The sequence below is a fragment of the Onthophagus taurus genome, chromosome 2, assembly GCF_036711975.1.
Source record: "Onthophagus taurus isolate NC chromosome 2, IU_Otau_3.0, whole genome shotgun sequence".
Lineage (NCBI taxonomy): Eukaryota > Metazoa > Arthropoda > Insecta > Coleoptera > Scarabaeidae > Onthophagus > Onthophagus taurus.
In genome coordinates, this window is record NC_091967.1 from 23,400,915 (window position 1) to 23,426,184 (window position 25,270).

At 34.1% G+C, this 25,270-nt stretch overlaps 1 protein-coding gene across 2 annotated transcripts; it reads left to right on the forward strand.

Moving 5' to 3' along the window:
• The first annotated feature begins 121 nt into the window (after positions 1–121).
• On the forward strand, positions 122–25,153 carry LOC111417708 (Nucleoporin 358kD). 2 transcript variants are annotated; one of them, XM_023050067.2, is made up of 7 exons: positions 122–477; positions 771–996; positions 6,371–12,422; positions 14,929–16,676; positions 23,715–24,075; positions 24,559–24,742; positions 24,802–25,153. In XM_023050067.2, the coding sequence occupies exons 1-7, from the start codon at positions 406–408 to the stop codon at positions 24,994–24,996; spliced, it is 8,838 nt and encodes a 2,945-aa protein (XP_022905835.2). In that variant the 5' UTR covers positions 122–405; the 3' UTR covers positions 24,997–25,153. The 2 variants fall into 2 exon arrangements, with proteins under 2 accessions (XP_022905835.2, XP_022905836.2); XM_023050068.2 differs by lacking the exons at positions 24,559–24,742; positions 24,802–25,153 and adding an exon at positions 24,137–24,296.
• Positions 25,154–25,270: the final 117 nt, after the last annotated feature.

Genomic DNA, 25,270 nt, shown 5'->3' on the forward strand with positions numbered 1-25,270 from the left:
TATAAAGATTAACAATAATTTGGTATTACTTGATAATAGTATAAATAATTTATTTAATTAATTTTAATTTTAGGTTAAAATCCCAAATTTTCGTTGATTTGTGTCAATAATTTCAAATCTCAAGGTGGTTTTGAGTACATTCTGAAGGTTGCTGTAGAAAGAGATGGTAATAAGGATTCTGTTAAGAGCAACAAAGGAAACGATTAAATAAGAGTTGGCACCCCTTTAAAACGTTAAACACGCCACCGTGCGTAAGATCGACAAATTTGCCCCCCACATTTTTCAAGAGCACAGTCACGAGTAGCGAGTGAATTTCAACGGTTTTCAAGTTGAATATTATTTGCTTCAAGTGTTGATTTATATGTAAAGTTTTCTGCCGTCGTTATCGTTAGTTATAAGTTAAAAATGTTCTCAACGAAATTGGAAGTAGACAAACATGTGGAAAATTGCTTGAAGAAGATAAATAGCGAAAATGAGGTACGTCATGTAACCGCCATTAGTGCCGGCATTTAAGCATTTCTTTAAATTCATTATTTACGTCTGATTAGCCCCAGCTTTAAATCCTAAAAATGATACGTAAAATATAACTAATTTTCAATATTCCCCTGTGCATTACGCATAATATGAACGTGGTTATTTTTAGTTTGGTCGTAGCGGGGTCGTGTTAGGTATAACTGGCGGGAATATTGCGTCTAAAAATATCTACGTGAAGTTATTATTGCCATTGCTCGGCGCAATAAACGTGTGATTTTTATTTTTTTAATTCGCAGCGAAATTTGCGGTGCATTGCCTTCGCCAAATTATATTTCAAGGTGGCCGATTATGAACAAGCCAGGAGGTATGTTTCTATATATCTTGGATCCAAACCACTTTCTGCAGAAGCCCACCAACTTCTTGGCAAAATATTGGAGAAACAGGGCAAGTTTGACGCCGCCTTTGAAGCATATAGATCCAGTTTAGAAATTGATTCCAAACAAAATAATGTGATTATGAAAGGTAATGTGTTTTATTCCCTTAGGGAACCTTTTTATTCTAGACCTGTTACGTTGTCAGATATATTTAATAAGAAGATAAAGGTGACCTTTCATAGATAAAGTTTTATTAAAAGAAATAAATGTGGTTAAGATGTGCAATAATCTAGCAATGAATAACAACTCAAACTACAGCTAACACTAGAAACATTAGGGTTTATCCATGCCTGTTTCAAGATTGCTAAACCTGAATGTTTTTAGTTCTATGTCTAATGTTACTTCTAGTTTAAGTTGTTATTTAGAGCTAGGTTGTTTATTGAACTAAAACTAGCTCTAACAGTGTCTAACACTAGACCTACAACTATAAACACTTTGGTTTAGCTGTCTTGAAAGACACATTGATAAATCCAAATGTTTCTAATTCTAGGTTTAGTGTTAGTTCTAATGTAAGTTGTTATTTAGCGCTAGGTTGTTATATAATTTTATAGAACTAAAACTAGAATGTTTCTAGTTCTAGATTTAGTGTTAGTTTAAGTTGTTATTTAATACTAGGTTGTTGTATATTTTTATTGAATTAAAAGTATTACTAACACTAGTACTAGAAAAATTTGGGTTTAGCCATCTTTAACCTTTCAGAAGGCGCGTCTATTTTTATTACACATGCAGGCGTGTGGTGTACAATGTACACATAGGAAAATTTCTTCTTTTGGGGGAAATTTACATCTTATTTCAGAAAAAAAAACAGTATAGAGAATACACAACACTTTATTGTTATATATTTTATGTCTTTACAATATAGAGCAGTGTTTCCCAAACTTATTCAGTATACAGACCCTTTTTTTGGAGAACAGTTAATATTACAGACCCCCTTCCCAAGATAAGTTTATTTTTCAAGGATGTGTACAAATGTACATATATTAAAAATAAATACAGGGTGTCTCACATAAGCAACAAAGTACATAAATGGCATTAAGGAGCCAACATACGCAGTTCTTCCTTAGACAAAAGTTGTAGGAAATTGATCACACTATAAACAGAAAATATTTTTATACATACAGGATGTTCCATAACGACGTACTGACATAAACATATGTTATTTTAGATGTTATTTTAATTTTAGTTTTATATAGTTCCATATACAGTTTCCATATACGTTAAAATATCATCTTTTTGGATTGTACCTATCTTGGAACATTGAGACTTGCAAAATTTTCTTTAAAAAGCTTTATTCTGGCAACGGATTTAAATCGTTTCCTTGTAATTGTAAATTTACTTCGCAAAATTCCCAAATAAGTCGGCCAAATACACAATTTCTGCTTTGTTTTTAAGTAAATTTTCTTTCAATATCAAATCCTTACCATCCAAAAACTCTAACACAAATTGAAAAAGTGCAATAAATCTCGTCAAACATGAATGATTGATAGAACCTTTACCTTACCTAAGATTTTTAGCTACCAAGTGTTGCCTATGAATAACGCAGTGAACTGCAAGTACTTCAGGTACTTTTTGCTTCAGATAGCTTATAAAGCCGCGATACCGACCAACCATAGCCGGTGCTCCATCTGTTGCAACAGAAGTAACGTTTGTGATCGGAATCGCTTTCTTACTAAAAAATAGTTCTAATTCTTTAAATACCGATTGACTTTTGGTGTCCGTCTTTAAGGTCCTCGCAAAAAGCACTTCCTCGTCCATATCTTGATCATTTGATATTTGCAAAAACGCTCGAATATCCTTTTTCAGCGTAATTATTTGAGTTTATTCCCGCTATCATCATCTAGTAACCCTCAAAATAGAGTAGGCAGCACACATCTTATCAACCGTATCTACTGCTCCTTTTGTTTGATTATAACTTAAAATTATTTCTGGTTTATGTGATTGTTCGTCAACTTCCGGTAAGTCATGCATCGTTGATAATAATATAACGGCTTTGTTTTTTCTTGGGACATAAGACACTAATACAGTATCTTGTTGAAAGCCAAAAAAAGACGATTTTTATTTGTCAAAAATTCCGTAGGAATTTCACGTTTGTTCCGATGAATGTAATGTTTTCATCATACATTTGAAAATTTTTGTCGTGGGACTTCATAACTACTCTCTCTTTTTTGAGTATGTAAGAAAGTAATATTTTATTTTTTTTTATTAACTAAATAATGTGTATTGTTTTCTTCCTTTTGTAGGCTCAAATTCATTCGAAATTTCGCGTTGTTTTCGGCTGCTGTTTTGCCTAAACTTCAAAATTATTCATATAATAATTTTGAGCATCACAAAGCAAAAATATTTTAATTCCATAACGAGCAGGTTTGCTCGTTACGTATTGGCGAAACGAACATCTTGCATGAAACGATTTTAATTTTTCATCAATCGTTGTATATTCTCCTATTACATATGATTTTTGCATATTTTCCTGTAATGTTGAAAGAACTTCTCGGAGAGGTGCCCATTTATATACGTTTTCCAGAAGGAAACCCGCAATAATTTTAAGTTATAATCAAACAAAAGGAGATATTAGAATATCTCTTCTCTGCTGCCGTTCTCATTGCATGTTATGATCTTTTGTTTTTCTGTTCTTCCAAAATGCTGCTCTTCCTCCTGCAGTTCTTTATCTAGGTAACGTCTGATCCTTGTCTTCATTATCCTCAAGTGTATCTTCTGTTTGCATGATGACAGGCAGATAGCCCTATTGTTATCACAGTCGTTCATGTTTCTTCTTGTGCAATGGTATGATAATATTTTTCTTCCAAGTTCTGGTATTGTATTTCCCGTTTCTGGTCCCGTCTTGTTCTTGCCTTAAACTTATCTTCGTAGCATTTACTTCAGGTGTCCAGTATTTTGCTTTTCTCTATTACAATATTTCCGTTCTTATCTTTTATACATATCTTTCTACATTTTCGTCTTGGTTTAACTGTCGTCTACAACTCTTTCTTATTATTTGTGTTATGTTTAAATGTTTTTTTCTTTTTCTTCGCCGAAGTCTTCCCATACTTTGTTCTTTGCTTCTCTGACCACTTCTCTTTATCTTCTCTTTGGGTCTGTAGATACTTCTTCCTCTGCCCTTTTCTTTTCTTTTTGTTTCACCTCCTCACTCCACTATTTTGTTCTTTTAAAACTTCGGCTGATTCCATTTTTCCACATACCTCTTTTAGTATTGTAATTTTGAGTTTTATCGGAGCCTACGATATTCCAGGCCGTACTGTGATGGTGGGGGTTCGGGGTATAAACTACGATGACAAAGACAGACTATAGCAGTGTAGCCGTTTTAAGAAGACATTCATCGTTCTACGTGGATAGAAAAAAATATTTGTTTTTATGTGGCATTAAATTTTCTTACTGTCCTACTATTTTCTGCAAAATTATTATTATTTATGATTTTTGTATAATTATTTAAAAATATATTGCACAAAACCGATGTAAAAAAATTACAAAGAAATGCTAAATAGAACAAAGGAAAACCCAACCACAAAATAGACGGCAACGAATATAAGCTTAACTCTGAGAAAATATTAATTAAAAACACAATCTTCTTTATAAAAAGAGGAAAATCTGATGAAAAACAAAAATGAAAAATTAAATAAGACGTAGAAAACCTACAGAAAAAACCCTGAAAATATCTAACGTTTAAAACTGTGAGGACGCTCCGACTACCTATCAGCTCGACAGTTAAAACACGACTGAGCGGTACCCCGAGATGAAGAATCGTACCCTGAGATTCGAGTCTCCCCACCATTACAGTATGGCCTGGAATATCGTAGGCTCCGGTTTTATCCATCTTTCTTCTCTTGTGTATTGTTCCTCTTGTTTTTCCATCCTGTCATGTTGCATTAACAATTCATTTTTTCCAGTATTCCACTTTTCCTTGTTCTATCAGTCGGTCTTCAGTCCTTATTCTCTGGTATTCCTTTTCTGGTGGATTTCGTTTTCTTGTATTGAATCTTCTATCTGCTATGAGTAGCTTGTGGTCTGAGCTTATTTCCGCTTCTCGTATGACTTTTATATCTAGTATAGCATATTTTTCTGGGGTGTAATAGTCTATTTGGTTTTTGCATTTCGATTGTCTGCTGTGAAGGTAATCTTATGTATTTCGTTGTGGTTACACCTGCTGTTTCAGATTAATAGTCTGTTGGTGATGCAGAAATCAATCATTCTCTTCTTCTGTTGACACTGTCGTCTGTAATCCTGTCGCTGCAGAAATTCCCATGTTTGTTGAAGACTAGTATAGAACGACTCCCTCTCTGTGGTTTCTGCATTCTCTGATGCTATATAGATTTGTATGAGCTTGCACTTTCCCAGTCAGTTATTTGGTATTTGGCACACTTGAGTATATCAGTTTACATCCTTTATCCATTATTACGTTTATACTTCTTTATTTCTGATGAGCCCAATATGTTGACCTTGTATCTTATCACTTCTTTTACAAGCTCTTTTGTCTTGTCTGTTGTCTTTGGTCGCTTTCCGGGCATCCGTCCATGTCCGAGGCTAGTGTTTGTTATCTGAATCATTAAATTCGTCTTTTGGCTAATTAGCCCGATGAAGGTCCGATTAGCCCCATTACTATGGTACAACTGGACCGGCTTATATCCCCCGATACTGGGTCGCTACAGCATGTAAGTTATCTGCAGCTACTTCTCTATGTAGTCGCTGGTCCGATTGAGACATTTGTTGTAGCACCAATTTTCCAAAACTCTCGTCATAGAATGCAGCCACCTGTACTTTAAGCCTATTCTCGACTGTGATCTGCAGCTCGTTGTCTGTGACAAATTTTTGTCTTCTCCTAACCAGCATGTCATGTAAGCAAAGAGATGAAAATCGGAGGGAGTCAAGTCCGAGTTGTATGATGGGTGATAAAACACATCCCATTGGAAAGACTACAAGAGCTGCGTTGTCGCAGCTGTAGTATTCCTTCTATTGCTGTAGTATTCTATAACATTCCTTTCGCTTTGCAGCACATCTACGCACAGCGTTGTCAGATTTTCACAAGTTTTTATTTCGCGGCCGATCGGACTTTGAAAAAAATTCTTTTATATTTTAAATTTCGTATAAGCTATAATACATTTAAAGGCTAATTAAGTTAGAGTGACAATTGGATACTATGCACAAAAAATAAAGGTTTTAAAAGCTCTGTATTCATACGTTTGTAAATATTTTTTTACTTATATTATGGTTGTTCAGCTATCAACAGTAATGGGAAAGCTTAATCATAATAATGAGACGTCTCAATGTTTATATAATAGTATTAGAAATAAGTGAATTTGTACTCTTGCCAAATTAGCTTAAATCAAATAACAAGTTTATTATTTAAAAGCTAAAAATAAACAACATCAACATTCTTCTTATACAATTTCAGTAACAGTAATCTATTTTATCTACTTATATTAATATAGATTTTTTAATCTTTTTTGCAGTGTGCGAATTACTCGCAAATGAAAACGTAAATTTCGACGTATCCAGCGCTAGGTTTTTCTGTGAAAGAGCTCAATCTATAGACCCAAACAATCCCCTAATATGCACGTTAAAAGAAAAATTAATAATGCTAGAAGGAAAAGATCCAGATGACGTGTCTCGTTTATTAAAAAAAGAGTTAGAAGCTCGTCCGACTGATATCGATATTCAAGTACGTTTGTTGCGTCACTTTTTACAAAACAATCAAATAAAAGAAGCTTACAAACACGCTTACGAAATTGAGCACGCGAATTTGTCGGTGTTTATAAAAAGTTTTAAGTGGTACAAAACGATTGCGGAAGTTTTGGTTAAATACCAACAGGATAATTATTCAAATAAGAATTTAAATTGGGAATTTTGGATGTTATTGGTTTCCGTGTTAGATAAGCTGGTTTATTTGAATTTAGATGAGACGAATAATTCAAAAACGCCGAATGAATACCTTGGTACCGTTTTCAATTTTGATCAAACGCTTAAAATCGCTGTTGATAATATTCGAAATTGCCTGGAAAAACAATTATTACAAGAATTCTTGAATCATTACAGAGGCCAATTATGTTTTCATTTGATTACGTTGATGTATAAACAAGCGAAAAATGGACTGATTAAATATAAAGAGGCTTATCGAATGTGTTTACCACTTTTATTTGCCGCGTATCATACGCAACCCGTTGATTTGCAGTGTTTATGGATTAATCATACTTCGGAATCGAATAAACAATTAGTGAAAAGATGGAATCTTGAGGCTTCTTATAGATGTTCTCAAATTGGGCATATGTTAACTTCTTTGGCGAAGGATAGGAAATCAAGTTTTATCGAGAAAGCTAACCAATCGTCTTCAGGAATGTGGAGGGAGCAGTTTTTTAAACAACTTTTTGTTACTCGAGATCAACAATCAAAATTAAAAACGAGTTATTTCGCAACTTGTCCACAATTAGTCGATTTAACGCTTAGATTACCGGATAAATCCGATATTGAAAAATTCGATCAAGTGGCTCAACTTGTTAACCCGGATTCTTTACACCATTACATCTGGTTGGGTTTAAATCAAGATTTATCCAATTTTAAACTTTCGGTTTTTGATGGATTGCAGTATTCCATTAAAAATCTTAATAATTGTTCTGCGGAGTCGTTAACGATTTTAGATATACAATCTTTTCTTTTCGCTTCGATTTTATGCGCTCAGCAACAAATTAACGAACATAAACACAATAATATCTATTATTCTTCTGATAAACCGACTGTTTTACCCGCGGTTATTACCCAGCAGTTCGGGACCGTCAACCAAACGAAATGGCTAGTTTCCGCTTACAAGATGTTCAAATGCGATTATGGCGCGAATTTTAGTGAAGTACGTTTGACGCTTATTAAAGGTATCGAAACGATACGCTGCGTTGGAAATCATGGATTGGATGTTAAGCTGTTGGTTTTATTGGCGAAAACGTTTGCAGAAAAAGCTAAAGTTTTAGAGAAGCAATCCGAAATTGAATTTAACGAAGCGCGCGCTGAAGTTTATTGGAAAACCGCTTTACCTTTATTGGAAAAGTTGAAAAATAATCAAGCCATATTTTATTCGCCAGGTCGGCTTTTTGAATACAAATCAAAAGAGATGGCATCATCCGAAATTATTTCCTATATTGACGATGGGAGATTATTCATTGCGATCCAACACATGAAAAAGAAAGATTACGAAAAGGCATTGCAATTGTTCCAAGTTTTAAGAGATCCTTACGCGAGTTATTATCTCGCTCAAATTTACAAAACGAAATCCGAAGAACAAACCAGTAAGAACAAAGAAAATTTAACGTCCGAAATGCGTAGCCAAAACATTATTTTATTATCAAAAGCTAAAGATTGTCTTTATCTAACATTCGACCGGTTAAGAGATCCAACTGTTAATCAAAAACATCCATTAAACGCAATATTAGGCACGGAAATTGATAAAATCGAAAGGATGCTATCCAGAATTGATCCAGACACATACAACAGAAACGAATGTGACGGGATGTCGGATGAAAATTTATCTTCCGTGGGTAGTGTCGATCATAACAATTACACCATGTGGAATAACAGTTTTTTGAATGGTAGTATGAACGCGACGAAAAATGATATTCATCAAATGAGCACCACTCCATTAAGATTGGACACAACAACCAGAAGGGAAGCACGACCAAGCCCTGAAAGATTAGATGCGCAATTAAAACAACTCCTAGCGACAAGAGATACAAGTTTAAATCATATTATGGATCAAAATAAGTTTATGGTCGAATCACAAAAGAGTTTAGTAGACGCAGTTAATACGTTTACAACAAATACTGTGGAAGAAATGCGCATATTACGCACTTCCATCGATGATTTGAAACATTCAATTTGTGACATTCAAAGTTTATCTGATCAAATGGCCAAAATGAGGAAGGATATTGCCGAATTGAAGAAATCTACAACAACTAAACCAAAAAATACCGAATTAAGCGAAGAAGATCTTTACGCCCTTTACGAAGAATGTAATACTGAACTTAACAATGCCAATATAGTTCCTTCACTAAACCAGAACTTTTATCCAAATATGGGAAAAATTGCGGGAAATCCATTACAATATGGAGCTGTTGCTGCTGCCACAGCCGCTTTATATCCCGGGATGTATCACCCAATGTTACCGTATCAAGGAGTACCTTTACCTCAACCTGGAGCCTTAACTTATGGACCAGACGCTCAATTGGCCGATTATCGAAACTTACAATCAAGTTACTCACAACCTTCTCCATTAGCTCAAGGATTAAATCACGTAGGATTACCATTACCTGGAATGCATCATACCACTTTATCTCAACCTGGATTACAAAACACGCTTCAACAGCCAAACCTACCAGCAACTTTACAACAGCACCCACCACAATTACAACATGTTGGTTTACCCCATGCATCATTATCACAACCGGTATTACCACAAACGATAATGCCCCCTCAACATTCTGTCCAAAATAATTTACCTCAACCGCTTCTTCAACCCTCCACCTCTTCTTTGAGTCAAATAACCACCAGTTTAATAGGGAGTGGATTTTCAAGTAGTAACACGACTTTGACCGGTTCAGCTTATTCTTTGGGTACAAACCCAGCGACATCTTTAACTGTGTCTAGTAAAGCCCCTCCAGTCAATGTTGTAATAACTTCATCTGATCCTTTACCATCAACAAACACAAACCCTCAACCGGTCCTTTCTGTTACAATTCCACCACAGCATTTAAAGGGGGGGGTTCAAAAATCGCAACAACCTCATAATTATCAAATTCAACTCCCGCCCGTCACTACAATTGTAACGCCATCAGTGATGAGTCAAACAGCCCCGGTTGTTGTGACCCAAGCTATCCTTTCCAACGTAGCTCCCCCAGTATATTCAGCCGTCGATAAAACTCCTCAGAAAAATACTAGTTTGGGTTTTGCAATTGAAAAGTCCTTAAATGAAAGTTTTGGTGCAGGCGGAGAATCGGAAAATCATGATTTAAATAAAAGTTGCGTTTCGTCGAATTCAGTGGAGGAATACGATCCCTGCCCTGATTTTAAAGCAATCATACCATTACCTGATGAGGTCCCATTGAGTACTGGAGAAGAAGACGAAACTGTTTTATTCGATGAAAGAGCGAAATTATATAGGTTTGATCAAGGTACAAAAGAATGGAAAGAAAGAGGAGTGGGGATATTAAAGCTGCTTAAAAATAAATCAGGAAAAGTTAGGATTCTAATGAGGAGAGATCAAGTACATAAAATATGCGCAAATCATTTTATTAATAAAGAAATGGTAATTTCGCCTATGAAAAATACTGATAAAGCGTATTTTTGGGCGGCCAACGACTTCGCCGACCAAGAAATTGTGTTTGAAAAGTTTTGCGTTAGATTTAAAACAGCTGATGAAGCGCATAAGTTCTACACCGTTTTTGAAAGTGCTAAAGAGTTGATACCTGATAATACTCCCATTAAAAAAAGTGATGAAAAAGGCGATTCGAAATCTTCCGAAATATCATCAACGCCTAAAACAGAAACGCCAAAACAATCAACAATTTCTTCATTAGGAGGGTTTAAATTTACGAGTACTCCAACATTCTTACCTAAAGACATACCATCTCCGAAAGAAGTGGTCAAATCTGAACCAATTAAATCTAGTCCATTTACTTCTTTCAGTTTCACCAAACTAGCAATATCTTCGCCCAACATTAATATTAACAATTCATTTACAACGACTCAGTCAGACACTATTAAATCAGTACCTGAAAAGAAGGAGGATACCACAGAAAAAAGTGATTCTTTGGTTGAAGAGTACGAACCGGACGTTGTTTTTACACCAGTTATTCCCTTACCTGAATTGATAGATGTGAAAACAGGGGAAGAAAACGCGGAAGTACTTTTTGATTGTAAATCTAGATTATTTAGATTCGATGTGGAAACTAAGCAATGGAAGGAAAGAGGTATTGGACAAATGAAAATTTTGAAATTTGATAATGTGATTAGATTCGTTATGCGACGCGAACAAGTTCATAAAGTTTGCTGTAATCATCAATTATTAAAGAGTATGTCGTTCTCTCTTATGCCTCAAACCACCAAAATAATATCTTGGTGCGCTCAAGATTATTCCGAAGGAGTTCTACAATCAGAACTGTTTTCGTTAAGATTTAAAACTGAAGAACAAGCGCAAGAATTTTTGCAAGTTATCAAACAAGCTACGGAAATGTTGGACGATAACAATTGTGTAGCAAATAGCGTTGAAACGGTTGAAAAGAAGTCTGATAAAAAAGTTAAACCTGACAACGAACCTAAAAAAGACACCCCCACTAAGCAGAATTTAAGTTGGAGCGAAAAACACAAACCAAAGCATGGCAGTTGGGAGTGTAAAGTCTGTTACGTCATTAATGACGGAAAAAAGAACTTGTGTGCAGCTTGCGATACTCCCAAAAATGAGACGAAGAAAACCGAAGCGAACCCTTCACAATTTTCGTTTGGTGTGAAACCAGAAGAAATCAAATTTGGATCTCCATTCCAAGCTCCAAAAACTCCATCACAACAACAAAGCAGCGGTTGGGGTAACGCTTTTAAGCCGGCCGCAGATTCATGGGAATGCCAAACGTGCTTAATACGTAATAACAAAGACGAATTATATTGCGTTTCCTGTGAAACACCAAAAGATAACACTGTACCTAAAAAAGAAACCAATAAAGGTGTTAATTTAGATACACCTGGAATGCAGTTTTCATTTGGAATACCACAATCTACAACTGATTCGACAGTTTCTTCAACGACTTCCCTAACTACTACACCAAAAAATGTTGCCAATATCCAACCATTAATACCGCAACAAAAAATTAGTTGGGGAAATGCATTTAAACCCCCGGCGGATTCTTGGGAGTGTTCGGCTTGTTTGGTTCGGAACGCTAAAACCGATCTTTATTGCGTTTCGTGTCAAAATCCCAAAGATGATACGGTTCCCAAAAAAGACAACACCGCCAACAAAGGCATCAACTTGGAAACACCTGGTTTATCATTTAGTTTTGGAATTCCCACCACTTCAACCACCGGCGCTTCGTTTTCCTTTGGCTCACTTGCCACTACAAAACCCGGATTCTCATTTGGGACGAACACAACAACAGATTCACAAAAACCGGTTGAGTTTAGTTTTACTTTAAAACCGGAAGTCAAAGAAGACGATAAATCCAGCACCACTGAAGAATTCGTATTTGGATCGCCAACCAAACATAACTTCGATTTTACGCCAAGGTCTCCAAGAAGACAAAGTAGTGGTCCAGGCGATGATGACTCAGAAGATTATTTGGAAGAAGAAGAAGATAATATTTACTTTAAACCTGTTATTCCGTTGCCAGATAAAGTTGAAGTAAAGACGGGCGAGGAAGACGAGGAAGTTTTGTATTGTCATAGAGCGAAATTGTTTAGATTTACTAATCGAGAGTGGAAGGAAAGGGGAATTGGAGATGTTAAAATTTTGAGGGATTCAAAAACTGGAAAATTAAGGTGATTATTAATTCTTTTTTATTTAATAGTTATATAAGATTTACTAGATCTTAAATTGTTTATCACTTTTAATTTTCCCGAAAAATCGCTTGCAATCGAGATTTTATAGTTAATAAGAAATTGATCAACTCACTCAGTATTATTATTATATTAGCCAAGGCCGAGACTCTACAATTAACATCATATCAACCTGAAGTTTATCAACTCCATGTAGCGCCTCGGCCGATTGTGGCCTTGACTTATCTTAAAGTTGAAAATCTATATAAATATTAAATTGACGTCCCTTGTGGTGGAGGCATTGCATTGTATTAATAATTTTTGGGTAGCTAAGACAGTAATCGCAGCGCTAAGACCGGAAGCGATCTCGGCTTGATAAGATAAAGTCGACGACCCTATCCTAACATAAACTGATATCGCTTATTCCCGAGGTACTACAATTAATATTATATCAACCCGATATAAATCAATTTGGCCGAGGCGATACGTTCATAACAATATCGACACTAATGGTCCTAAGGATTTACGTTTTAATTAAGACAAGAAGTCGCTTTCGGCCGAGGTGCTACATCTATAACATATCAATAAAAAATTACACAATTTCTAAGAACTCATTTTCTAATTAAGCCGAAGACGCTTGTGGTCGAGGCGATACTACTACTCCTGTAGTTCTATCACGTCTGACAAGTATATACCTTAATAAGTATATACCTAATAATCCCTTTAACTACATTTCGTTTCCCAGGTCATGGTCCAAAAATCCGCCTGGCTGATTCTGTTTTGGCTTTCGTAAAAATTAATTTTTATTGGGACGGGTCGTTGGCTTAACGCCAAACCACCAGACATAGGGAACCAGGACACTCGCCTTTCACCTCTCACTCTACATTCACTCTAGATTAGACTTCTGGATGATCCGCTCGGGATTGCATTGTTCATTGGTGATATCAGTACGGCTCCAATACCATCACTTACTCTCTCGCCGACCATTTTGAGGTGTTTCTTAGACCCTTCTGAGATCAGTACGTTGTTTTTTTAATAGAACATAATATAAAGCTACAGTTAATATACAGGGTGTCTCATGTAACTGGTTCGTTAGAACTTTTTAAGGTTCCAGGTCATCTGCGTATGCTGTTAATTGTGTTTCTTTGTGCATATCTATTATAATTTATTTGCAACTCATTAATGACCGTCTGTAGCGCTACTTGATGTATAGTGTCATAGACTTGCTCAAATGTCTATGGCCATATTAAATAGTGTGGTGTTTCTTTGTACATAATCTATTTGCAACTCATTAATGACTCTCTGGAGTGCTACTTGATCCATGGTGTCATAGACTTGCTTAAAGCCTATGGACTATGCTTTTTCAATTAGTTCCAGGACTATGTGGTGGATATGCCGCCTCTAAACCCATCTTTGTATTCGCCTAAGTTTTCCTTGGCCTACGGTCATTTTGAGCCATAGTATCCTATTAGGACTTTATATATTATGTGGTATAGAGAAGCGATATCCCCCTATAATTTTGGCAGTTCAGCTTACCCCCTTTTTTACGTATTGGAAACATGAGGACAGTCTATCAACCTGTAGGCATCTTCTGTCTCCCAGATTTTTACCATAAGCTGATATATGGTTACCATGAGCTCCTCACCTCCATACTTCAGTAGCTCTGTTGGGATATCATCTACCCTTAGTGCCTTATTACATTTTACCCTCTTTATGCTGCTATTTACAGTGAAATTCCCCTAACTCGAATCACTAAGGGAGAGGAAGAAAACTTCGAGTTAGAGATATTTCATTGTATCTCGTCCAAGCTCATCCTACGTATTTGGGGTTGGGATACTTTATTAAGGAGCCTCCCAAAATACCGCTTCCATCCATTCGACACCTGATTCGTATTCTCCAATATCTCTCGTCCCACGCTCCTACACATGGCTTGCCTAGGCTGGAATGTGTACCCAGTTTTCTTGTCGTGAAATTGTTGTACTGTGCTTTTCTCTTCCTAGCCTATTGAAGTCTTCTGTTTGACTTTAAGTCGGTCGTTGTATCATTTTTTGTCGCGTCTTGTTTCTTTTGTCAATAGTATCCTTGCATACCAGTCATTCCTCTTTACCCCTTCTAGAATTCCAACTACCTCTTCGGTATTATTTAATATTTTGCAGCCTCCTTATCCTGTGTGCGCTCCATTTTCTCAATTTTTTTTATTAATTAACGTAAGTTCTACATACTAATATTAGATTATGGGTATCATTTAATTCGTCGTTTTTAGCTCTATTGCAAAATGTTATATAGGGTGTTCTGTTCAGTTTTCTGGAAAAACTGAAAGTAATAAACAATTTTTTATTCAAAAATATGTATGTTGTAATGTTGGCCATATAATATGTTATAAAAATCCATTTGCCAATGTCATTTGTCAAATTAAAAATAAATTCAATGATTATACTAGTCATTTTAATTGTAATAAACATTTTGTCAATGTTGTTAAGTTTAATGCTTTATTGGTCGATACTTACAGAGTCGTGATGCGCCGTGAACAAGTACTGAAAATTTGTCTGAATCATATATTAACTGCGGAAATTAAATATAGTGCGAAAGATGAAAAATCATGGTCGTTTGCAGCCGCTGATTATTCAGAAGGAGAAATTGAACACCGACAATTTTGTCTCCGTTTCAAGAACGGAGATATCGCCAAGGAATTTATGACCGCCATACAAGAAGCTGTCGAAGTTAAAAAAATTGATAAACCTGAAAAGAGTTCTGAAAATAACACAAAGTCTGATGAGTCTGATGTAGAAATTGTGTTTGAGACAACGGTAACGCCTGAAGAAGAACAAGAAGCGATTAAACTTGGTTTACCCCGCAAATTTATGGCTTATCGTCAAATGCCTGATTGTACATGCGATGAATGTAAGAAGGATGATGTGTCGTTAAAAGATATTTTAAAAAGTAAAGATGAGGAAAATTTAAGTAAAACCCAATCGACGAATACGTTTGGTTCAAATACATCGTTCTTTGGAACGCCTTTAAGCGATATGTCGCGAACGGATTCTATCTTTCAAACACCTGTATCTGACGCTCTGCTGGCAACACCTACATCAACACCACAGGCAGCGGAGCAAATTAAAAGAAATCCTTTTAATACAGCAAAATCAGAAACAACCTTAAAATCTCTTTTAATAAAACCTGCAATTTTGAATGTTAGCAAGTCTGCAAGTGAGATTACCTCGAGCACATCATCTACTACAGTTGCAAGTCCTAAACCATCATTTAATTTTTCGTATAAACCGGATACTTCATTATCGACCTCTTCAAGTTGTTTCTCTAATTTGAATCCTTTAACAACAACACACGTTTTTGGTTCGAATAAAATATTTTCGTCAACAACACAACCTTCAAGCCAAATTTTTGGAGGAGGTAGTATCTTTGCAAACCCACCTGCTAAAACGTCAGAACATGTTTTTGGTAATACAAGCTCAATTAGTGGTGGATTATTTAGTAATGTGTTTGGTGGAAATTCCAATTCAACTGCATCAACACCACCAACAAGCACAATTTTTCAGTCGTCCACTCCTAATATTTTTGGTAGTAATTTCAATTCAAGTGGTACACCTACATCGGTAACAACCACTACATTTCAATCATCCTCTACAAATATCTTCGGTGGTTCTGGTAGCAGCAATGTTAATCCTCCGACGGATAAAAAAATAGAAACGTCAAACACAGAAAATATTTCTACAATTTTTGGCAAATCCGCTTTGGGTGCGAATACACAAGCCAATTTATCTTTTGGATCGATTGTCGCTCAAGAAGCACCAGTTAGTAAAGAAGAAAAGAAGTACGATGGTGGTTTACCATTTAAAACAGATCCAAACTTTACCTTTACCGTTTTGGCAAAATCTGCAGAAAATGCATTTGTACAGAAACCTTCAGAAGACGAAAACCCATTTACTTATCTTGGAGCAGGAAAGCCAGTTTTTCAATCGGCCACTAATCCAAATAAACCATCGCAACCAAGTAACCAAGAACACCATAAAACAGAAGATGGAGATCACGAAGGAGGCGGTGATGGCGATGATGAAGAATATGATCCACATTTCGAACCAATTGTTCCTTTACCAGAAGCTATTGTTATTTCAACTGGGGAAGAAGACGAAGAAGTGTTGTTTAATGAAAGAGCGAAATTGTATCGATATGATAATAATACAAAAAATTGGAAAGAACGTGGAGTTGGACAAATGAAGATATTGCATCACCCAATCAATTGTAAGTCTTAAAATATTTTTATTAATAATTTTTACAAGGGAAGTGTGACAACTGTCTCACTGATTTCGATGAAATTTGGTAGTTATAGAATGGACCAAAATACATGGTTTTTTACACGTGCGGTAAATGCCTCAGGGGCGAGTTTTAGGGGTTGAAAGATTTTCAACAAATTTTCGAACACATAATTACTAGTTATTTGAAGCTATACAAAATTGTATCAAAGAGAATTTTTAAAAAATACGATTGAAAAGTAGCAATGAAATTATGAGAACAAATATATATACAGAGTGTCTCATATCTTCCGCATCAGACCATTATACAGTCGTCCAATAGGAGATCGCAAATTAGACTCAGGCAATCGGTCGCCGCGCCGTTCTAAACTCGTTTCTCACGTGTTTATTTCTCTTTCCATGAATCGTTATTAGACGACTTTAAACAGTTTCCGTGCGGTTATTATAAACATTTCGAAAATTTTTATTAGAAATATCGTTTTAGAATAATGTATCCTTCAACTGTATAATGCCCTGATGCGGAAGATATGGGACACTCAGTATACAGAGGGAGTTATTAGTATCCCGACGGTCGATAGCTACTACTAAATCATTTGAGATAGAAAAATATGTTTTAGACAAATGTTGTTTAACTCACCACTTTCTATAACGTAAAATTATTTTCCTTTATACAGGGTGTTGCATTTAGACGCGACGGCAAGCATGTAATTTTTTTTAAATGGAACGCCCTGTATATTTCGCTATGAATACAACTAAATTTAGTTTTCCAACCGTATATGTTGCAAACTCACAGCGTTAATACTTCCTCTGAGATATTCAATTATTTTCCAAAAGATGCCCGTTACAGGATCTTTTTAAAAAACTATGTAAAACGACATTTTTACCAATTTTGCCTTTAAACTGTGTCAGATAATAGCCTGTAGGTAGTATCGAAAGATATTAGATACATTATACAACGTGTTCATAAAACACTGCAAATTTTAACATTTTTCAAATGACTTTTTCATAAGTTTTTCAAACGGCACGCCCTGTATATTATGGCATTATTCTACTTAATATTACATTCTGTTTATTTATGTCAGTTTTTTTTTGTTCTTTCTGTTTTTGTTTGATTAATATTTTATAATGTAAAATAATTTTGCTGCCACATACCTAATTAATATGATTACTTGATAAATATCATAAAATTATAAGATTTAAAAAAGTATAAGTAATGGAATATGCAATTGTTCTGCTATTTAATTTTACTCTGTATTTTTATCACTTTTTGATTATTTATTTATCAAAAATAATATGTTGCATAAATTACAAAATTCAAATATTCGTTTTATGAAAACTAAATTAATATTTTAACAATATTGATGTTCATCTTTTATGTCGGCTTGCCTATTAATTGAATTAACAGCTACTTGTTATGCAATGTTTAGTAAATGTTTATTGTTTGTTTCTGCATTTGCTTCCAATAGCTTACTGAATAAAACAGGGATTTATTGTTTAATAAATGTTAAGAGGATTACTTAAAGTAAAGCTAAATTAAAGTACTAGTTACAAATGAGAGACAACCAAAAAAGAAAAAACAAAAAAAGTGGCAAAAATAGGCAGTATGTGGTATTAAGTTCAATAATGGCATATTTCACTACATACACATATTTCCTTAAATCCTAAATATCAGGAAAACCGCTAAAGTTAGACATATGACATAATTAACATTAATTAAAGGGCACTTGATGGACAATTCAACCAGCACATAATAAAAAAATGTAAAACATATACAGGGTTATTCAAAAAACCGCTGACAGACTTCTAGAGTAGATAATACATGAAAAATTAAGATGAATAGTTTTAATATACATGGGGTCGCAATTGCCTCGTTGGCGAGATATAGCGGATCAAAAGTTTCTTTAAAATTAAACATTATCTGCTATAAAAAGCACTTTTTTAAAAATATTGTCTACGCCATTGCTCTCTACGCGTGTAAAGTGATCAATTATCTATCAATTGGTCTCTTAAAAAACTTTGATCAAAGCAATAGTTTTTAAGAAAAACACGTTTGTAGAAAATTTGTTAATTCAATCAAAAACTGTTGCTTTAATCAAAGTTTTGTAAGGGATCAATTGATAGATAATTGATCACTTTACACGAAAATACTGCCCGTTTGACAAAATTAGCAGTGGAGTTTAAACTATGTTTAAAAAAGGGCTTTTTATTGCAGATAATGTTTAATTTTAAAGAAACTTTCATCCGCTATATTTCGTTAAGGAGGCATTTGCGACCCCATGTATATTAAGACTTTTCATCTTAATTTTTGATGTATTACCTGCCCTAGAAGTCTGTCAGCGGTTTTTTGAATCACCTGTATACAGGCTGAGTTATTAATATCCCGGCGGAGGATGGTTGCTAAACCGTTGGAGAAAGAAAAAATGTTTTCTACAAAAGTTGTTTAACTCACCACTTTCTATTACGTAAAATTATTTTCACTTATACAGGATGGTCAATTTAAGCGTAACGGAGAGTACATAAATTTATTGAAATGGAACAGCCTGTATATTTTATCATATTGTGAATAGAATTAAATTTGTTTATACAACCGTATATGTTACTAACTCATAGCGTTCATAGTTCCTGAGATATTCAATTGTTTTTCCAAAATGTGTCCATTGCAAGATCTCTTTAAAAACGATGTAAAAACATTTTTTCCAATTTTGCCTTGAAACTTTGTCAAAGCCAGTAGGTAAATGATAGTATCCAAAGATATTAGATACACTATACAGTGTGTTCATAAAGCTTAGTTACTTTTGATATTTTTCAAATGGCTTTTTCATAAGTGTTTTAAATGGAAGACCCTGTATATTGTGTGTTGGCTGAATAGCCCATCAACTTACCTTTAATGATAAATATGTCATTTATTAATTAATGTGTAATAAAATATGCGTTATTGTACTTAATATCATATACTGTCTATTTTTATAGGTTTTTTTTGTTCTTCCTTTTATGATTTGATTAATATTTTATAATGTAAAATAATTTTGCTGCCATATACCAAATTTTAATGCGACTTGGTACTTTAGGAGATTTAAAAAGATGTAAATAATAAAATATGCAATTGTTTTGCCATATAATTTATGACTTTAGAGAAAATAAGATGCTCATGTTAAGGGATACCTCAAGGTCTTTTATACAGCGCATTAATGCTTGTAGAAGAGAAAATGGGCGCCATTTTGAACAACTTCTAATTGATGAAATGAGCAACGTTTAGTAATTGTTTATAGTTTGTTGCTGCGTTTCATTCAAATAATTTAGTAATTAAAAAAGGGACAAAATTGTATTGTTCTGCCATTATTAGTATTTTTATCATGTTTTGATTATTTATTTATTAAAGTTTTTTTTTTTTAATTGTATTTTAATATAATATTACTTATTTACAAATGACAGACAAACGAAAAAAATATTACATTCTGTCACTTTTTTCAGTACAATAATGACATTTTATTACACATTTTTCTTTAAATTCTAAATATCAGAAAAACTATTAAAGTTAGATATATGACAAGCTCATCATTAATTAAAGGGAACTTGATGAGCAATTCAACTAGTACACAATATACAGGTGTTCCATTTATAAAACTTAAGAAGAAGCGATTTGAAAAACACTTTGATTATATATAATATGGATTGAGCTAACTGAATTTATCTACTAACAAACATGTGGCTCAAGGTGAATAGACGCAGATGGAAAGCGATAATGTGAAAGTGTAACAAAGATAGACATAAAACGGTATTAAACAGACAGGCGCATGCGTACAAAAGTGTCAAACCTCTTCCATTTGACGTTTATCGTTTTGTTGTGTCACAGCCAGTCACACCGTTATATTTAAAAATGTATTGTTTCGTGTGCAAAGTTCGCGATAATACAGTTTCACATCACCTGTAAGTATTATAAATAATAAGGAAATTTTATTTTATTTTATTTCTTTTTTCATTTATTAATTTTGTTTTAAATTTACCGCCAAAATTAACGCACGCCCATTATATGTCAGTACGCTTCTATGTCTATCTCGGTTCGATCACCTTGCGCAAGCTATCTCTCTCGTTGGCTCAATCCATATTATATATAATCAAAGGAAAAACATCAAAAGTAACTAAGCTATAAACAACCTGAATAGCGTATCTAATATCTTTGAATATTATCATCTACCTACTGGCTTTTACTGGTTTTTAAAAAGATCCTGTAATGGGCACATTTTGGAAGAACAGTTGAATATCTCAGGAACTATGAACACTGTGAAATAGTAACATATACGGTAGTATAAACAAATTTAGTTGTATTCATAATATGATCAAATATACAGAGTGTTCCATTTATACAAATTTACGTACTCTCTGCTACGCTTAAATGGAACACCCGGTGTAAGTGAAAATAATTTTACGTAATAGAAAGTGATGAGTCAAGCAACTTTTGTATAAAACATTTTTTTGTTTTTCAAACGGTTTAGTAACTATCCAGCGCCGGGATATTAATAACCAGAGCCCGGACAGTTTAGGAAAATTATCCTAATAACTCACTCCCTGCATATAACATATTTAAAAAACTTATGAAAAAGCCATTTGAAAAACATGTATACAAAATTTACAATGTTTTATGAACACGCTATATAGTGCTTTAACTGTTATCTGACATAGTTTAAAGACAAAATCGGCAAAAATGTCATTTTTTTAAATACATTTTGACCAATCTATGTCCGTATAATTTGTAATAGCATCATAAAAAACATCAAAGAATCCTTGTCTTGTTGCATAAACTGGTACTGTTTTGCAAAACAACACATTTTCTTTTATTGAAGTATCGGATTCATTCCTTACAAAACATAAGAACTAAGACATGTTTGCTACATCGGTTGATTCATCAAACTGAATACTAAAAACTCATTTGCTGAATTATCTGATTGCGAACATCCGCAGCCATGTTGTGTCATTTTTTTGCTTGCATGCCTACTCTACTAACACTGACCATATCGATTGCAGCAAGTAATATGAGATTTTCGACAATTGTGTGGAGTTAGGACGTCTTACCCACTTTTAATGCCACGAGATAAGATGCTACTTGAAGCCATACTGATAGACTTTTATCAGTATGGCTTAGCTTACAAATAGAAGTTTGTAGATTTTTCAAGTTGTCATTTTCTTTCTAAAAATTACAAGGGTTAATTTTTTTGAGGCGGATGTTTAGTTTCCAAGTAGAGTATGTCGCTATCAGATGGAGATGGAGGACTCTAGCGGTGGTACAATGATTACTTCTGCGTCTATTGATGAGCAGGATGGTACTTGTAGATATTCAAGTAGTAGTGCTTCTTCTTCTATCGTTTGCTTAATTAAACAATGCGCTTCGTTAGGGATACTTTAGTTCTTCTTGATGTCCAGTTTGCAGATACTACCGTATTTGTGATGTATCTGTAATTCTTTGCGAGATTCGAAGTTTTAATGCATTTAGCAATTTCAAAGCAATTGAACTTTCTTGTTCAGACAGCGTATCTACCATGAACTTTAATGAAGCCTTGGCAGTCAAAAGATTGGAATCTCTTCGGCATAACGTTAATATGTGCGAATAATAAATTCATATCATCTTCTGAAAATTTTATATTGCATTTTGTCATCATCATTTATACTTTTGGTCTTATAGAAAACATCTGTTATGGCTAAATTTATATCATCAGCCAAGCATAATTGATGTTCAGCATCTATTGGTTTTTTTTAATTTTATCATAACTGCTGTACCATCAGTGGTGATGCTAACTTCATTCATTTCTAAACCAAAAGTTGCCAACTTTTGTTCAACTAATGATAAACATTTTTCTGCTGCCCATTAATATTAATGTATCGACGATTACGAACTGAAGACCACTCATTGAATGTTATGCTGTATAGTACCTTTAAACTACATATTTCAGAAGTTATTTTATTTTTAATTTTCTCAAAATGGAGAAGAACCGCATTCCGTATTGTGGTTGAAGTTTTTGGAATATCTGCAAATCATCTTGCTCGTAAACCTTCTCTGATGTCTTGAGAGGTAATAAAGATATGAAATGGCAAGCCATCTTAAACAGTTATACGGACCAGTACTTCTGAAAGTCATAAGTTGAAGTGTTTTTGAAATAGCTGGTAATCAGTTTTGGGTTCTTGGAAATAATTTGACTATCAGTGTCGCTGGTAGTGGGTTCATATCTTTTTTTCACATTAAGTGTATTGAATATTTTAATTTCATAACGAACAGGTTTGCTCTTTATGTATTGGCGAAACGAACATCATCCACGAAACAGTTTAAATTTTTCATCAATCGTTGCGTATTCTCTAATCTTGACAGAACTTCTCGGAGAGGTGCCAATTTAACAATCTTTCTTCATTCAGTCCAGTCTCTCACAGTATCAAAACGAAGACACCTTAGTAGAAACAAAAATCTCTTTGTGGACGCACATGAGATGAACAAATCTTTTGACCATAAATCATGCTTATTTAGATGTGCTGATTTCATTAGTTCAGCGTAATATAACAATCCAAATAATGCGGAAATTTCAAATTTATTTTTTGACATTGCGTCATGTTCTGGTGAAAACTTTCGGCGCAAGTCCAAGCGTCTATTGACGTCTCCTCTAGGCCTAGGTCTATTTTGCGCAGAGGAGTCGTAGAATTCGGGAGGAACATTTCTTTTCCATTAGATACTGTCACGCCCATAATAGAAGCTATATTTCTTTTTTGTGTTACTGTACAGTGTGTTAATTAATTATCGTACCCGACGTCATCATTGCAAGTATGCAACCAATATCACAGTGCAATACTCATCATAAGCAAATCGCGTATTGCAATACCATTACTGTGATATTGGTTGCATACTTGTAATGATGACGTCGGGTACGATAATTAATTAACACACTGTGTTTTGGTCCAGTCTATGGCTGTACCAAATTTCATCAAAATCAACGAGGAAATTATGACACTTGTTAATTTTTATTTAAAATGATACTTATTTAAACAGGTACTTATCGTTTATTATTGAGACGAGAACAAGTTCATAAAGTAGTCCTTAATCAATTAATAACAACCGACTTGGATCCACAACCAATGTCTACATCAGATGTTGCTTGGTGTTGGTTTGGATACAATTTCACGGACGACGGAAAAAATCTTGAAAATTTAGCGGTAAAATTCAAAACATGCAAATTGTCGCAAACGTTTCGTGAAGTAGTTCAGAAAGCCATAGATTCGGTCAAAGAAAATCAAGTCAACAAGAATATTCCGACGACTGTTACGGGATTTGTTGAAGATAGCGGTGGATATGAAGAAGAACAACACACCGAAAGTAATGACGAAGATGATTATGATGAGGATGAAGAACGGTAAGTTGATACAATTTTCTTTATTTTATTATTATTTTTATTGAATGATTGTAATATTTAGACGGGATTAAAGTAAACTCGACTGCAGAGTTGGAGTGATGCATGGTCGTTTTTTGACGAATAAGAGGTCAGGTTGTTTAGGTTTTTAGTTTAAGCAGTTGATTTGTTCAATGTTAATACTTCTTGTAAGCGTATTTCATAAAATATATTATTATAGCATTTTTGGTTTACATTTTGTTGATATTTCTTCCCGTTTTAAACAATTTTTAATTAATATAAATATTTTTCTACCCCACAGTTACATGAGTTAAGAATGATTATTTAGCGACGTAAGTAGGTGAATCAGAAATTTTGTGAATGTTTGAAGGTAGGTCCAGTTTATGTGGTATGTTTTGGAGAATGTTTGATTAGTGAATTTTTAGGTTTCAATCCCTCGCTGTTTAGTTATTACTATTAAAATGTACTTTTTAATATTTGTTATAGTTCAATAATGTTCCGGAATAAATGCGATTTATCGGAACAAGACTCGTCTGGGAAATGGATACCCCTTGGAAGTGGTGATATAACTGTTTCTTACGACCATGAAATCTTTGGGGCCAGAATTCACTTTACCCAAGATGACGTAGAGCTTAGTAACACCATGATTGGAATGAATACTGTTATGACTGTAAGCTTCCTTAATAATTAATGAAAATGAATTTTAATTTGCTTTATTATTTTAATCAGATTAATGATACAAATTGTTCTTGGAGAGCTGTTGAATGGGCCAATCAAATATTCGAATGGAGAACTCTACAAGCATCGTTTTCAAATGAAAATGACGCAGAAACATTCCACTTGAGTTTTATGGAGGGGTTAGAGTATGCACAACAAAGTGATATCGTCGATAATGTACCGCCGCTCCACATTGAAGGTGATTAAAAGATTTTTGACTCTTTTTTTTGTATTTTTTTAAAAAATGTTGAGAATATTTTTAAATTTGTTTTATATCTATGTTTTCTTTAATGTAACGCTCTAAACAATAATGTTTACACATTATTTGTAAGTAAAATAAACAACTTTCCTGACTTTATTTATAGTTAAATGTCTATTTTTTTTGTATATAAATAGATACAAAGCAAATGCGTTATCTTGTCAGTATTGTTAATAATAAGAATTACTTGATTAAAAATTTACTTCATTTATCTTTGTGTTT